We start from the raw sequence: 15689 nt of genomic DNA, 5'->3' as shown, positions 1-15689 counted from the left end.
TCAAAATGATGTGTTTGTTGTAACTCATACCAATGACAGTATGGACATCAGCGTATAATTTGTTAGTGTAATTTTTTACTTATATACGGCCAACACCACCTTGTTAAATACGCCTTGAGCTGATCGTTTGACACATTTACGGTCGGTGTTATGCAGAAATTTTGTTTGGCAAACTGCGTGCAATTGTTGTTGCAGCAAACTCGGAGAGAGCGAGTTTGGCGACTCTCACAGCAAACTAATTTTGTTTGGTCAAACTGCAGCAAATTCGGTGTTGCCATATACAAAAATTTTAAATTTTGCGCGTTAAGGTATTGGCCCAATGCGCGCTTGCTTTGCTTGCTTTGCTTACTTTAGTTTGCTTTGCTTTACTTTGAAGGAAGTGAAGTAAAGCTGCCACTAGGCCAACTTTCATACATTTTAGTAGATTTTAAAAATTGTTTGACAGTTCTCAAAGCCAAGCAAGCAAAGCAAGCGTGCATTGGGCCAATACCTTTATGTACATCTGAAATTCTCATTTCGTGTTGGCAATAGCCATGAAAACCGTAATGAACGTGCAACCCTGTGCCAAACTCGACATAACCACCTCCCATGAACGAAAGACACAAGATCACGCGGGACGGAAAGAACGAAAAAAGTTATTTTCTAGCTGCCGAAATCTCGACGCCATCTTTGCTGTAAGAAGTAAACAACAAAGAGAACGGAGAAAACCGCGAAATTTGTTGAACGCATGAAAAATCATTTTTATTATGCAAATTCTTCTAAAAATCATGCCGTTGTGTTAAATTATTCTTTATCTTATGTGTACACACATTGTCACAAGCGAAAATGAAGAAAATTGCAGTAAAAAGCCACCACCAAATTGTAAACAACGAAGAAATGTAAATAAACGGCTAATGTCAAAATCGTTCAACTTTTTTCCTTAATGCGATTCTAACGGGCTACTCTCCTGCCCGCGTGATCTTGTCTTTTTGGTTCATGACCACCTCCGAGCAAACTAAGCAGCCGCCATTTAATTTGGCAAACAAAAGTTTGTCTGCATAACACCGACCTACCAGAATTTACCAGCAAAAAATTCTCGGACTAAAACTGGTAACTTCTGACAGAGAGCGAACCGTATTTATTAGCTTTTTTGTCCTCTCAATAGTCAGAGAAACGAGTACGGGATCGATTTCCAGTAAAATCTGACTGATTCTGACTATAGGTTTGTTCGTCGAGCAAAAAATTTGTACGAATTTGTACGAATTATCACGATTTTTGCCCAAATCGCGTTCGTGCAGACCAAAAAATTATCCAACACTCAAAAATTGTGAGAGCAAAGTGACAGTTCTCTTGGAGAGAAGTTGCAAATTCTTGCTGGAAAAAATTTTGCCAGCAAGAATTTGCAAACACGAAAAACATGTGGTTGTGGCGCATGGTTGCATTTTTGTCTACAATAATTTGAATAAATTAGTTCGTTAAATTTAAAAATTTATAAACACGAGCGATTTTTTTATGAAAAAAGGAAGTAAATAATTGTTGATATAATTAATTTAGTTAATTCCAATGATATGAACTTATTTCGGCTGAAAAAAATAGTATTCGCAATCGGAATGCAATTGCAACCAGAGTCGATTTAAGAAACCCGACAGCTAAAAGAAACCCTGTAAGTTCTGACTAAATCCTGTAAACCGGACTGCTATTGGAACAGACTAATTTCTGTTGCAAACCTGGGTTGCCTTGTGCTCTTTTTTCACAAAAAAACTTTAGAAAACCGTAGTAGAAGCATAGTAAATTTCTTAAGAACTGCGTACTGCCTTAAGGAAGTTTGACTCAAGAAAATTTTTTAGACTGCTTTTACACAGTTCAAGTATTGAATTCAATTCTGCTCGCCTGTGGAAGAGAGGGGGTGAGAAGAAACGGGTGGAGTACACATGCGTCTGTACCGTCAAGTCGTTTCAACTTTCTTGCTTTGCTTTTGGCATTTTCGTTGCTTCCCATTTAAAGAACCAAAAACTTGAATTCAACAGAATTGAAACGTGTAAAAGCAAATAAAAAACACAAAAGAGAATGAGCAAGAATTGCTTTCGAGTACTTGAATCATGTAGATCAGGTGTTAGCCATTTCTTGTGCGTCATTTTATATGGAGTTTTTGCTTTTCTTGAGAGCTGCATACAGGCCTTAAGCGAAAATTATCTCCCAAAGAAAAGAAAAAGAAAAAAGTAAAAGGACAGGAAATTAGCCATCACTTGCAAAAACCGGAAGAAGACACACAAGACAGACTACAGGGTGTAGTCCTTTCACCATTACTGTTTTAGTTTTACATTTCCAAGCTCCCTCAACCTCCAAACGGAGTCGCGATAGTCTCTTATGCTTAGGATTATGCGATCATGGCGCCTGGAAATGGAATTGATGACTTGCGCTCGAAAGTAAACGGTTATCTCGCTGAGTTTTTTCGTTTCTTCACTGCACGGAGCCTAACCCTCTACCCTACAAAGTCCTCAAGCACACNTTACATTTCCAAGCTCCCTCAACCTCCAAACGGAGTCGCGATAGTCTCTTATGCTTAGGATTATGCGATCATGGCGCCTGGAAATGGAATTGATGACTTGCGCTCGAAAGTAAACGGTTGTCTCGCTGAGTTTTTTCGTTTCTTCACTGCACGGAGCCTAACCCTCTACCCTACAAAGTCCTCAAGCACACTTTTTACCATNAACCTCCAAACGGAGTCGCGATAGTCTCTTATGCTTAGGATTATGCGATCATGGCGCCTGGAAATGGAATTGATGACTTGCGCTCGAAAGTAAACGGTTATCTCGCTGAGTTTTTTCGTTTCTTCACTGCACGGAGCCTAACCCTCTACCCTACAAAGTCCTCAAGCACACAGGTCAGACTACAACTGGGAATTCACGTCGATGATACACCAATTCCGACGGTGAACAACCCGAAATATTCGGAGTAACCTTCGCATACAACTGCAATTTTCAACAGAGTACAAAGCCGCAACAAGGACCTCAAGTCGCTAGCCGGTAGCACCTGGAGCAAAAAATCGGCTATGCACTGCCCGTGTGGTCACCGGGGACTAGTAGGACGAAGTGGATGAAGCTGCAGATTTGCCAGAACACGGCACTCAGGACAGCGACAGGATGCCTTTTGATGTCGCCGCAAAACCACCTGCACGACCAGGCCCACATGCTCCCTGTTAGGGAGCATAACACAGTGCTCTGCAAGCAGTTTTTGGTTGAGAGCCACAGACGTGGTCACCCAAACAGACAACGCCTTGGAGAAGAGCCTTCGCCTAGGCACGTCAGGAGACATCTCTACGAACTGACGGACGAAGTCCAGAGGTTCATCAAACAACCTCTGGGCCCGACAGCTTATCGAAAGGCCTTGAACGGCTTTCGCAGGGAGGCAGTCTCGATTTATGTAGACTCCCGTCCTGTGAATGCCGTCCGGGGCACACAACCACCAGACATGGACGAGACAGAACTTCGTCTGCCTCGGGAGACTCGGACCACAATAGCCCAACTGCGCTCTGGTTACTGCAGTAAGTTGAACTCATACCTGAGCAGAATAAACGAAGATGTTCTTAACCAATACCCGGCATGCGGAGAGTCACCCCCATATGCTACAACAACAACAGCATTGACTACCTCCCAAAACGGAGACTCGCCAATGTACATACATGTGGGTGTGGGAAGAGCGGCGAAGGTGCTCTTGGTAACTTCCGTGAAGCTGTTCAATCAGCTTTGTTGAAGTTGGCATAGGTTCCATGGTCCGCGGGAGTGAAGTCGGTGGGCTTATTGATCTATATAACTATGGGTATGTGGGCTGAAGCGAATGTAAGCATTGGTTGTTGTTGTTGTTGTAGCGGCTACAACAACCCCGCCCAGATCGGTTGGTATCTCAGTCGTTGTCGTCAAGTTCCACTAACGGCAACCCTAGGAAGCGTGCAGCTTCTGCGGGGTTTGCCCATAAGGACAAGGTCGTTAGGGATGTCGGGTTTGCCGGGCATGCGAAGAGATGTTTCGAGTCATGTGGGGTCTCTCCGCATGCCGGACATTCGTTCGGCACATCCTCATTCAGCCTACTCAGGTAGGAGTTTAACCTGCTGCAGTAGCCGGAGCGAAGTTGTGCAAGTGTAGTGCGCGTCTCCCGAGGCAGATGAAGCTCCGTCTCGTCAATGTCCGGGGGTGGTGTGCCTAGAACGGCATTCACAGGTCTAGAGTCTACATAACTCGAGACTGAGTCCCTGTGAATGCCGTTCAGGGCCTGTCTGTAGGCTGTCGGGTCCAGAGGTTGCTTAATGAACCTCTGGACATCGTCCGTTAGTTCATATAGATGCCTCCTGACGTGCCTAGGCCAGGGCTCCTCTGCAATCAGCTGTCTGCTCGAGGTGGCCACTTCTGTGGCTCCCGATCAGGAACTGCTTGCAGAGCATTATATTGTGCTCCTTTACCGGGAGCATTTGCGCCTCGCCGTGCAGGTGGTGTTCAGGCGACATCAAGAGGCATCCCGTCGCTGTCCTCAGTGCGGTGTTTTGTACGGTCTGTAGCTTCGTCCACTGCGTCCTACTAGTCCCAGGCGACCACACTGGCGCTGCGTAGTTCAAAACCGGCCGGCCTATTGCCTTGTATGTTGCCAGCAACGTTTCTTTGAACGACGACGCACCCACCGGGATTATGGGTAACTGCAGTAGCTCGCCAGACATCACAATAGTCAGCGCTGGTCTGATAAACAGCATAACGTGGCGACCTATGCTGACTCTAGCATCAGACCATCTACCCATAGTCATCTCGATTGATAAACCAACCGACTTTGCCTCCGCCAAACACCGGACCTATGTCAACTTCTCTAAAGCTGACTGGAAAGGTTACGCGGAGTTTACTGAAAACACCTTCACATCGCTCCCCACACCAACCGACGTCCATCTCGGTGAACGTAAGTTCCGCAGGGCTATCACTGCTGCTGCAGCTCGCTTCATACCGGCAGGGTGCATATCGGACCCACGTCCAAACTTCCCTGCCGAAGCGGCTGTTTTAGCCAATGAGCGTGATAGCCTTCGTCAGGCCGATCCCGGAGATCCCCGTATCAGGGATCTCAACGCGGAGATTCGGCAACTTGTAAACGTACATAAGCGGAAGAAGTGGGAGGAGCATCTGAAGACTTGCAACTTCACCTCTGGTGTGAGCAAGCTTTGGTCAACCGTGAGGTCATTGTCTAATCCGACGAAGCACGACGACAGAGTCGAAATTTCCTTCGGCACGTTATGCTATGTATGTGCCCGGCCAATAGGTTTCCCCAACGATCGTTTGCAAGGTTTCGACTGCAAAAGAGCGTGATGCGCGTAAAATTCACTTATTTACCATCATACGGTTTTCACTGAAGAGTACTGCTTGAGCAGGTTCTTAGGTGACTCCATACGTTACATGTGTTGCACATAACCGAACAGTTGCTTCTCCTACGAACGCCAGCTGGGTTTCTTTGAGAAGTTCTTTCAAGTCATTGCCTGCCGCGGTGCGAGCGCTATTAAAAAAAAAAACTTTTTATATTATTAATCCAAGCATGAATCGAACCGGTTGCTGTTTTTGTTGTAGCGGCTACTTAGCCCTATATGGATCTGCTAAAATGTTAAAATTTTTGTCGCCAACCTCAATTAACGTTAGGCCCAAGAAAAGTGCTGTTTCGACGGGGTTGACCAAGGGGGTTAGCTGAGTGATTAAGACAACATATGAAAGGGCGGTTAGTGTAATGCGGGAAAACTTCGAATGCACGACATACGTTGAGTATTTCGGGGTCTAGTCTAGATAGGTATGAGTTTAACCTACAATATTCAGACCTCAACTATGCCATAGTACCGCATATGTACCTCGCGAGATAGCTGAAACGCTTATCACAAAAACTATAAATTCAGCAGCACACCAATTGTTTACAAATAATACTTACGACTCCCATCAAAACAAATTTTATATCAGCAGAATTGCATTTATTGAAATAATAAAAGTACACCAAATAAAATTGTTGTATAAAATACTAATTAAAATATTATAAGCCAAACCATATGTAAGTAAAGGTCCAAGTGCGGGTAAGTAGATAAAAATGCCAAATTGTATAAACAGCAGATATAAAAATGAGTATGTACATATATTATAAGTAAATACATATGTACCTATGTATGTATGTATTAAAGTTTATAAAAGAATCAAAGCAAGGTGTATTAAACAAGGTGGTGTTGGGGCGACAGCTGAGTTTTTCGCCGTGGAGGCCATTACGTCAAAATGATGTGTTTGTTGTAACTCATACCAATGACAGTATGGACATCAGCGTATAATTTGTTAGTGTAATTTTTTACTTATATACGGCCAACACCACCTTGTTAAATACGCCTTGAATCAAAGCAACACCTCAGGGGAATACCAATTTTGCTATGTCATATATATGTAAGTAAAACAAGTAATTTTTAAGCAAAACACAAAACCGACTTCAATTCTCATGTAAAAATTAAGATTATCTTAATTTCTTCACGATCCAATTATCGAATCTAAACAAAATTAGTAAAATTAGTAAGGGACAGCCCCTGAGATACCACCTTTCCGATGAAAAATCGGTTAACGTGGTCCAAAGTTATGCGGTAACATACATAAAAAAGAGAAAAAAATATTCCGACGAACTGATAACCTCATCCTTTTTTTGAAGTCGGTTAATAAAGAATGCACGCTAAGTATTACAGTCCTTCGCCCACTGCAAAAACTCGCCCATTTCACTAACAGTTAAATTACGCGCCAATGCTTTAACGCGCAAATTGCGATCTGTTGTGACTAGCACCAATTCGGTTTGTATAAAACATTTGCCATCTATAACAAAATTTTGTGGAAATAGGATTAAACCATTGGCAGGCTACAGGTTTTTGTGAACTTTACCTTTGTTAGTTTCTGTACTCATGCTTTTTGAAAGTGCCACAGCAGTTGCCAAAATTTTATCATCATTCGAAACATTTTCCTCTTCGGCTAATGCAAATAACGATGCGTTAATAAATGACCCCTTCGTTGTGGCGCACCTGTACACGAATTTATTTATATAATTTATTAATTGTAGCAATAAAAATTGTTATTATCGTACTTGATGTTATTTTTTGCACTCCTTATGAAATCCAACGAACGCTTAGCGCAAGTGGAAACGTCATCATAATGATGTATACGATGCATTTGTAAAGAGTTTTGGTTTGATTCTACTTTTACGCCCTTTGAGAGGCCATCTAATTCTTTCACAACTACAAAATAGAGGCAAAATTATTTTGCTGCGGCTCGAATTTTGAATAAGCAAAAGCCTTACCTGTGAGCGGAATAACAAGTATGTAGCGTTTGTAATCCCGAAAAAGTTTTTTAAAGTCATCGAGGCAATCAATAAAACAATTTGTGTCCGGCATAAGATATCTTGGACGCACTTCTATGTATAGTTTTGTATCTACAAATTTTAGAATTTCCTGCCCAGCAAAGAAAAATCAAAGATTATAATAATATACCAAGGAGAAGTTTCCACTTTCCCAACGACAACTTACTTCCAGTTTTGCACTGTACATTTTTTTCACATTCTTTCTGGCTTCAAGTTCCTTCCTCCTCTTCGATAGTAATGAGATTTGCGCATCTTGAATACAGGCGGTTTTCGCTGATTTGGTGTCCTTAAATGGTTCTTCTGTATTTGTGCCATTTACCGAAATGTTTTCACTGTTATCTTCTTCATCACTGTGCAAAGTACATAGCGCATGCTTCATTGCGCCGTTCAGCTCTTCCAATGTAAACGAATTTTCGCGTACTAGCAGCCTTGATTGATTCCTTTCATAGCATTCTTGGAAATCGAGAATTTTCGTAATACGTGCAAAAAATTGTTCACACTCGGTAGCAGATTCTTTGTCAATTTGTTTGTTAATATTAATGGCGCCCGAGGTAGTCACCAAAGGCGTAAATCCAAGTAAGGAAATCTCTTCTTCAAGTTGAATATGTTGTGTAATATTTACGGGTGCAGCATCGAGTAAACGTCTGAGATATGGGTAAAAACACTCCCATTCTGTCCAGGTCTCAATTATGACATGGCTTTAATTTAATATAGATACAAATTAACGTGGAAGGCATTACATAGTTTTTTTCTGATACTAACTCTTCATTACGCACACATTCCCAAATGTCCACATTACGTGCCAACCAGCCAGTATATATATTTATGTATTGTAATAAAGTATTTATGTCGGCAAAGCTAAAGAACATTTGATTTGTTATAAAAGCGCAATGCAAACTCATCACAGATATAGCATACCAAGTTTGCTCGGGATACAGCACGTTGAAATTGGATGATTCAATTATTTCATTACATTTTCGCAACAAAAGGCCGAATATTTGAGTACAAAAATTAAATGCGTAATATCGAATTTCTCGCCGAGTTTCTAATCGAATTTGTAAAACCTCAGTTAGTTGATATATTTTATGGAAAATTAAGTAAGGACTAACCTTTGTGCATGTTGTGCTCGAGCTGGAAAATATTTAAGGCGACTATACGCAGTAGGCGTGAGCGTTTAATCGGAAATGAGTTGTGCTTAAGCAAAACACTTAATTGGGCCAATAGCTTTCGTTGATGCTCAACTATGGTCTCCATTCTGTTTATTAAAAATATCGCATTAAAAAATTTACACGCTGTTTATTTAGTATTTACCCTATGCCAGTGTAGAGTTTTCCAATTACATATAGGTAGAGTGATGTGAACCGGCGTAATAGCTAAAATAGAAAATAGTTATTGTAAAGAATATTTTCTAACCCTTACATCATACCTCTTCGCCTGTTAACTCGTTTAAGCGCCTCTCTTCATTTATTACAGCATATTTACTTCTAGTATCATCAGATTCTGAAGAACGATGCAAACGGCGAACGCCATCTACGTGTATCCAAACTTCTTTACGCATCGATTTGGAAGTATTTTTACTGTGCCTTGGACTACATTGATGTACCGGTGATGCCTTTAATTCATTTTCTTCATACTAAAATCATTGTTTATGTTCAATTTATGTTTTAAATGTGTATTCAATTTTAATTTACCTTCTTACGAATCTCATCAAACAATACTAAAAGGCTTTCGCGTGCTGAATAAATTGCATTGGAGGCCATTAAGCTACGCATGTGAAAATAAATTGCATCGAATTTTTTGCGCTAAAAAATTTTTAAAATATTTTTAGCAACAAGTATTCTTTAGTTTAACAGATTATTTACCGCTTGTATGGCTACAATGGCCATTTGATTGTATGGTATGCCATTGGATGGTATCAACGCTTGGGCCTGCTGATAATACTTGGCCGCACCGGTGTAATCATTCGACTGCAATTCCTTTGCTTTGTAGCGACATAGGTCACCAAGGCATATAAGTAACTTTTGGGCGGCCACTTTGGCTATGAATTCAAATTTGTGCGTTGTGCAATGTGGTGGTGCTTTGCTTTGATGTATATTAATGGCATGTTGCAGAGCGGGATTTATATATTTTGAATTAAGTTGCATATTCAAGTTAGTGTAGAAGTCTAAACCCTCGTCAATAAGTGAGAGCAATCGGGGATGTATATCAGGAGTGGCTTTGCAATTTGTTGCAAAATATTCACGAATATTATAGTAAAGCAATTTCCAGAAAAACGAGTCTATCTTCTGCTCACAGCACAATTTTAGTTGTTGCAGCAACAGTTTAGCGAATATGATTTGAAGTTCCCTACGTGCCTCACTAAACTCAGTCCATTTCTAAATTAAAGTCAAAATTAATGAAAGCACGTTATGTGCCCTACTCTACCGCTTTCTTACCTCGATCACTGTATTTTGCTGCAGCAACGATGTTACCTTTTCGTAAGATTTATGAAGTGATTCGATGCACTGAGTATCAGCAAGCATTTCAAACCAAGGCGGTGGCATCGGTTTACGTTGTAACTGACGTGAAGGCGACTTTGTAAGGATCTTATCGGCATTCACTGGCTGATCACTTAGTTGTCGTATACGCGCCATCATTTTCTTGCCATTTTCTCTAGCCACGCTTTTCTCTATCATACCTTTAGCCTTTTCGCCATTTAAGCGCAAAATTCCCGGAATTGTACTATTTTCATTACTTAGGTTGCCACCCATGGTGCATCTCATTGCAGCTGCGTTATTTTCTGTCATTTTCCCGCTGGATTCCAAAACGGGCACAGTGTCTTTTTTAACGAGGTTTTTATCTAAACTACTCAAAGCAGATGTAGTTTTCTTCAAGAAAAAGTCAATGCTTGTTGCAGCTTCTTTACCTATCCCTTAAATTACAAAATTGATAATGAAATCAAATATTAATTTCGAAATTGTAGTACATATACCCATTTCCACAGATTTCTGAGGGACGCTTCCCGATGTTTCTTGCTTATATAGCAAACTCCCAGGCAACATATCATTATCATTTCTTCTCGCAACGCCGCTACTTGAAGGTGAAGGTCGTCCGCCAGCATTTTGACTATCAACGTCAACAACTGTTACCAACGAGTCATCGCCAACATCTTCAACGATCCTCCTTTGCAGTCGCTTTGGTAAATTCCGTATTATCGATATATCATTTTGTTCTCGCGCTTCCTTTCGATTCATATTTTAATTTAAAGCTTTCCACCAACCACTGCATTTATTTTGGTTTTATTTGCGCGCAATTCGGAATCGAAAAATTTACTTTTGCTCGCAATAATTCCACGCGTCCGTATAAAATTTGCAATTGGCGAAAGGTGTGTGCACACATAATAAAATGTCAAATGATTACAATCGGAGCTGCCAACTTCGCTGAAACCGGTACATTTTTGGCCCTATACACAGCAACATGTTGTCTCAAACGATCAGAAAAATATTACGATCATCTAATAGGGCTTTCGCACGAGGCGATTTTTCAGGCAACTTTTAGTTGAAAGCAAAAATCGCCTCGTCCGAACGGCCTTTCAACTAATCGCTTTCAACAAAGTTGGTCGCCAGCCAACTTTGAGCTCGTTCAACTTTTTTTCCTTGCAACCCTGTGTTTGTTTACATTCTGTATCAGTGTTGGGAAATTAAATTGTTCCTTCAGTACGAAATCTATACAAAAAATGTACTTTTCGGCTATAAATTGTATACACTTTTTAATTCGCTCATATATTTTCTTAGTACATTCCCTTCAAGACCAATGAATTTATGGTATTCATGAGAGAGTTTTATTGTTTATGTACATACGTTTATGTAGTTTACACTTTTACAAATTGATTCCACGTGCACATGTACTGCATTTAACGCAAATATGTATGCACACATTTTCAGGTATACATCTTAACAAAAAGCATATTTAAGTTATTATTAATGGATAAACACGCAACGTTCAGTTGAACAGAAGTCCACAGCAACGCGTTCAGAAGGTGCAATCGCAACAGATACTGAGGTGTTTCGCCTTCTGAACGTGCCCAATATTTCAATACATTATTGTGAAATACGTTGCGTGTACTTCGTTTTCTCAACTAAAATTTTTAATGTCTATAGTGTATACAACTGGTTTACCTTACTTTGGCATTGGCCTTTGTTTTAGGAATGTGTTTCTCATTGAATTTAATTTAATTTTGAATTAAAAAGGATGACACCCTCTTTGGCACTTTTATTTTTAAATTTTGCATACTTTGGCACTTTTTTATCCTCAATATGGCACTTCATAGCTAAGTGGAAATGGCAGCCCTGATTACAATAGTGGTGGCCAAGGCGAATTTATACAAGGTGATGTTCATGATTCAACAACTACATGTTGTAGCAATCGTACAAAAACAACATTTACCGTTGGTATGAACTCCTTGTGTCATCAACATCTTCTTTATCTATTCATATTCGTATGTATATGTATACCCTGCATACCAGGATTTCATAGAATTCTGAAAGGTTTCACAATTTTTTTTATAATTTACTTAAGAAATCGTACAGAAATTTCTTTACTAGTTCTTGTCAACCGCTTCATATGTTTTTCTTTAAAGATTTCTAAAAGAATCGTAACAAATTTCCGACACTTTTAAAGATTTCGGGAGCATTTGTTTGCAGGGTATATATAGACGTATATGTGTATGTATACGCGGAGATGTAAATAAAGCAAAACAGACGATAATTTGACACAAGCGTGCTCATAAGAAGAAGCATAGCTTCTTTCGCTATCACCTGTAATTGATGCGCCTTGGGTGATGTTCAAGACGAATCAAGGCGAATTTATACAAGGTGGTTTTACAAGTCGAATTTATGCAAGGTGGTGTTAACAGTAGCTCGTTTCTGTAACAATTCTCTACCAAGGCGAATTGAGATATGAATTCGCCGCTCTGTTCTCTACTGCTAATTAGTAGGTGAGAGTGACGTATTTTCTCTACCAGTAGAGAAATAATTGGTAGAGAAAAGTTACAGAAACGGGCTACTGAACAAACACAAAAATTACAACAAATTATACGTTCCTTGACAATCGGTACAAAGCCAAATTACAACCAACACATGATTTTGACAACAGGTAAAAATTCGCCGTGAAATCAGCGGATCCGATAACACCACCCTGTATAGATTGTCCAAGGCGAATTCATTTTACAACAAACACATCATTTTGACATTAAGACGTACCTCGGCGAAAATCTAAATCCGCCATCAACACCACCTTGTATAAATTCGCCTTGGTATTAATGACATAATAAAGGCGAATTTATACAAGGTGGTGTTGATGGCGAATTTAGATTTTCGCCGCAGTACTTATTAATGTCAAAAATATGTGTTTGTTGTAAACTAGGGGAATTCATTTTACAACCAACTAGGTCTGGGACCATCCGCATATTCGAATATCCGGATATTCATCCGGATTCTCCGTTGACACGGATAAAATCCGGATAGTATGGATATCCGGTTAATATGCATTTGTGCAACTATCCGAATGTCCGGATTTATGAAAATACGGTTAATATTCGTATTTTAGGATATCCACTAAAAAATTAACCAATCGGTGAACAATATTCGTTTGCGGGGTGGTCGTTACAAAACTACATCTGCTTTTGGGTGGTGGGTTTATTTTTTTCACGCCTGTTAATTAAATTCGTCATTAGGCCTCGGCACGCTGGACTGCTCAGTCCGCCTAAAACCGGTTTTGTGTGGATAAGAGGGGGAAGAGAGTTCGAGTTTACCTCGCTCATTTCAGTCCGCGAAAATCGCGGATTGACGGTGGACTGACACGCACACATAGACAACGTGTTTTCTATTTCGTTTTGTTTTCATGTGCCATATGCACTAACAAAATCCTGCGTAGTTCATGTATACAAAACTGAAGCCTGTTTTCGGCCGACTACCCAGTCCTGTGTGCGTTCGAGTGGTGGACTGCTCAGTCCGACTGAGCAGGCTAGTGTGCTCAGGCCCATTAAAGGTGAAATTAGTCAAGAACGCACAACTTATACTTAAACGCTGTCTGTATACGCAGAATTTCGTCGGTTACTGAAGCCCTCAGTGTTGCTTCCTATAGTGTTACCACTCATCAATGCGTTTTCATAAACTTACCTTTTCAACTACAATTGTTCGTGCTATAATAGATGATAGCTAAATATAAACTTCTCATTTTTTAACAAAAAAAAACTTATTCGATAGTAAATTTCAAATATCTTAAAAGTATTTTGAATAGGAACTTATAACTTTTTTACCATCTGCAAAACTGACGAAGTGGCAACCATCTATAGAAGGAAGAAATCAACTGACACGGAGAAAACTAAATTCTGAAGATTTCTGCGCTACGGGCAGCGTAAGCTACGGGTAAGACAGATCGTGTCAGCTGACTTGGGTTTACATACCGGTGGATTTACGTTCTTGACTAATTTCACCTTAACACCACCTTGTATGAATTCGCCTTGAACACCACCCTATATAAATCCGCCTTGATCTTGTATAAATTCGCCGGGATTTTGGATTTCGCTTATATTTTTTTCTTCCTGTTTATTTTTTGTCTTCTCTTTCCAAACAAACAAAGATAAATTATTTTTGCAGTTGAAATATGGCGCAAGTAACTTTTCTGGACAATCTTTTAAAGGAATATTTGGTGTTTAGAGGTTTCTCCTCTACCTTGAAAACACTCGACCAGGAACAAAAGACCGAGAAAGATCAAAGTTTTCGTGCCGAGAAATTGTTGGAGAGCTTTAATCAGTCTATTCAAAGCCACGACTTAATGGCGTTACGTGCGCTTTGGACGCACCTTGATAGCAATCTCTTCAGCAAACTGGAACATACTTATGCAGCAGGTAAGTTGACGTTGAAAGTACCAGCCATTGCGCAATGATAATGATTCCACCATGAGTACCAGCCATCTTTTAAATGTATTTTCTTTCGTTCCAGCTGTGAAAAAATTGGAAAATAGTCTGCTGAAACTATACCTGGTGACAGCATATTCAAACAATCGTCTGGATAAAATAACAGAGTTTTTCACAAAGCTCGCTGCGGATTTACAACAGCAAAGCGAATGGAAGGATTGGTTTTGTAAGTTTTCATATCGAAATATCACATATGTGTGCCTAAAACTAAAAATAAAAAAAAACTAATATTCATACTTACATATATTAAAACTATATAATATTCATATATCAGATTTTCCGTTTTGTAAAAACGCCGAAGAATCGCCTACTTTTGCTTTATACTTTTCGAAACAATGGCAAGACACGCTACAATTGTCCTTGCGTAACTTCCTTACAACTATATATCAATGTTTACCGCAACCAACGTTTGTGCGCGCTGAATATGAGGCCGCACATATACGACGCCTGCAGGAGGAAAATGCTTTGTTGAAGACACGCTTACAACAAATGCAACAGCAAATATCCACTTCCGGTAGTAATCAAAATCTGAATGCAGCTGCCAACGATTCTACCGGTACGCGCCGTCGTTCTTCATTTAGACCACAGCAAAGTCTTAGTGACATATTGCCCTTTGATGTAAGTCCTCCCGGACACGTAGTAGATGATTTTTCAGTAATCTCGTCGGAAGTAAACAACGTTGCACAGGCAAGCGACGCCCAGGCGCGCGGTCTGCGAATGCTGATGCGCAGCATAGGATCGGGTGGATCGCCAGACACTGGCGGACGTAAAGATGCTAATAGTGGTGGAGGTAACGAAAAAGCAAATAAACGCCGTTCCGGCAGTGTGGGAAGGAATTGGATATAATTTAGAAATTAAACTCAAGGAGCTCATATAATAAGGATTCAAAAACACAAAAAATAAATCAGACTTGTACACATTTGTTGCTCCCAAACTCACGTTTACGCATGCTTAAATAACGAGAACACAAATATTACCGCAATATACATAAAATAGACTCTTTTTTTTATTCCATATACATGGGTATATATAGCATATATAGGTTTAATATTGATTTTATTGATTGCACATTTTAAACTATTAATTTGTGTTGCTTTTAACAATGAAAAGGTGATGCTTTATGTTTGCTTAAATTGGTATTGAATATATAACATTCTCATTTATACTTGAATAATTTAAAATATAACATAACTTTATATTTTAACAACTATTAATTAGTGTTGTACATTTATCACATGTACTCGATTTGACCATACTATTACTACGTTTAAAACGTTATAGGGCAGGTAATATTTATGTATGTATATAGATGCTTGCGCGTTACATTCAACAATTCGTATTATTACCAAAACTTAGAACTATA

General features: G+C 39.8%; 2 protein-coding genes across 3 annotated transcripts; one reads left to right on the top strand and one right to left on the bottom strand.

The window, feature by feature from the left end:
* Window positions 1-6586: 6586 nt before the first annotated feature.
* On the bottom strand, window positions 6587-10791 carry Smg6 (Smg6 nonsense mediated mRNA decay factor). 2 transcript variants are annotated; one of them, XM_017615569.1, is made up of 14 exons: window positions 10340-10791; window positions 9804-10279; window positions 9231-9743; window positions 9060-9170; window positions 8795-9001; window positions 8680-8741; window positions 8478-8623; window positions 8287-8413; window positions 8131-8226; window positions 7535-8066; window positions 7309-7459; window positions 7096-7246; window positions 6897-7033; window positions 6587-6830 (listed from the first exon to the last, which is right to left on the bottom strand). In XM_017615569.1, exons 1-14 carry the CDS (start codon window positions 10599-10601, stop codon window positions 6694-6696), a joined length of 3108 nt encoding a protein of 1035 aa, XP_017471058.1. In that variant the 5' UTR covers window positions 10602-10791; the 3' UTR covers window positions 6587-6693. The 2 variants fall into 2 exon arrangements, with proteins under 2 accessions (XP_017471058.1, XP_017471059.1); XM_017615570.1 differs by having other exon boundaries at window positions 6694-6830; window positions 9804-10273; window positions 10340-10601.
* A 3137-nt stretch (window positions 10792-13928) lies between these two features.
* On the top strand, window positions 13929-15677 carry LOC108362541 (WD repeat-containing protein 91). The gene is made up of 3 exons (XM_017615573.1): window positions 13929-14257; window positions 14352-14492; window positions 14601-15677. Exons 1-3 carry the CDS (start codon window positions 14014-14016, stop codon window positions 15170-15172), a joined length of 957 nt encoding a protein of 318 aa, XP_017471062.1. The 5' UTR covers window positions 13929-14013; the 3' UTR covers window positions 15173-15677.
* The last annotated feature ends 12 nt before the right edge of the window (window positions 15678-15689 follow it).

Source organism: Rhagoletis zephyria, unplaced genomic scaffold (genome assembly GCF_001687245.7).
Source record: "Rhagoletis zephyria isolate East Lansing unplaced genomic scaffold, Rhagoletis_zephyria_1.1 Rzeph_scaffold_01031, whole genome shotgun sequence".
In the NCBI taxonomy this organism is placed as follows: Eukaryota; Metazoa; Arthropoda; class Insecta; order Diptera; family Tephritidae; genus Rhagoletis; species Rhagoletis zephyria.
The sequence above is the reverse complement of the archived record's forward strand: the minus strand, read 5'-3'. Positions and strand labels throughout refer to the sequence as shown.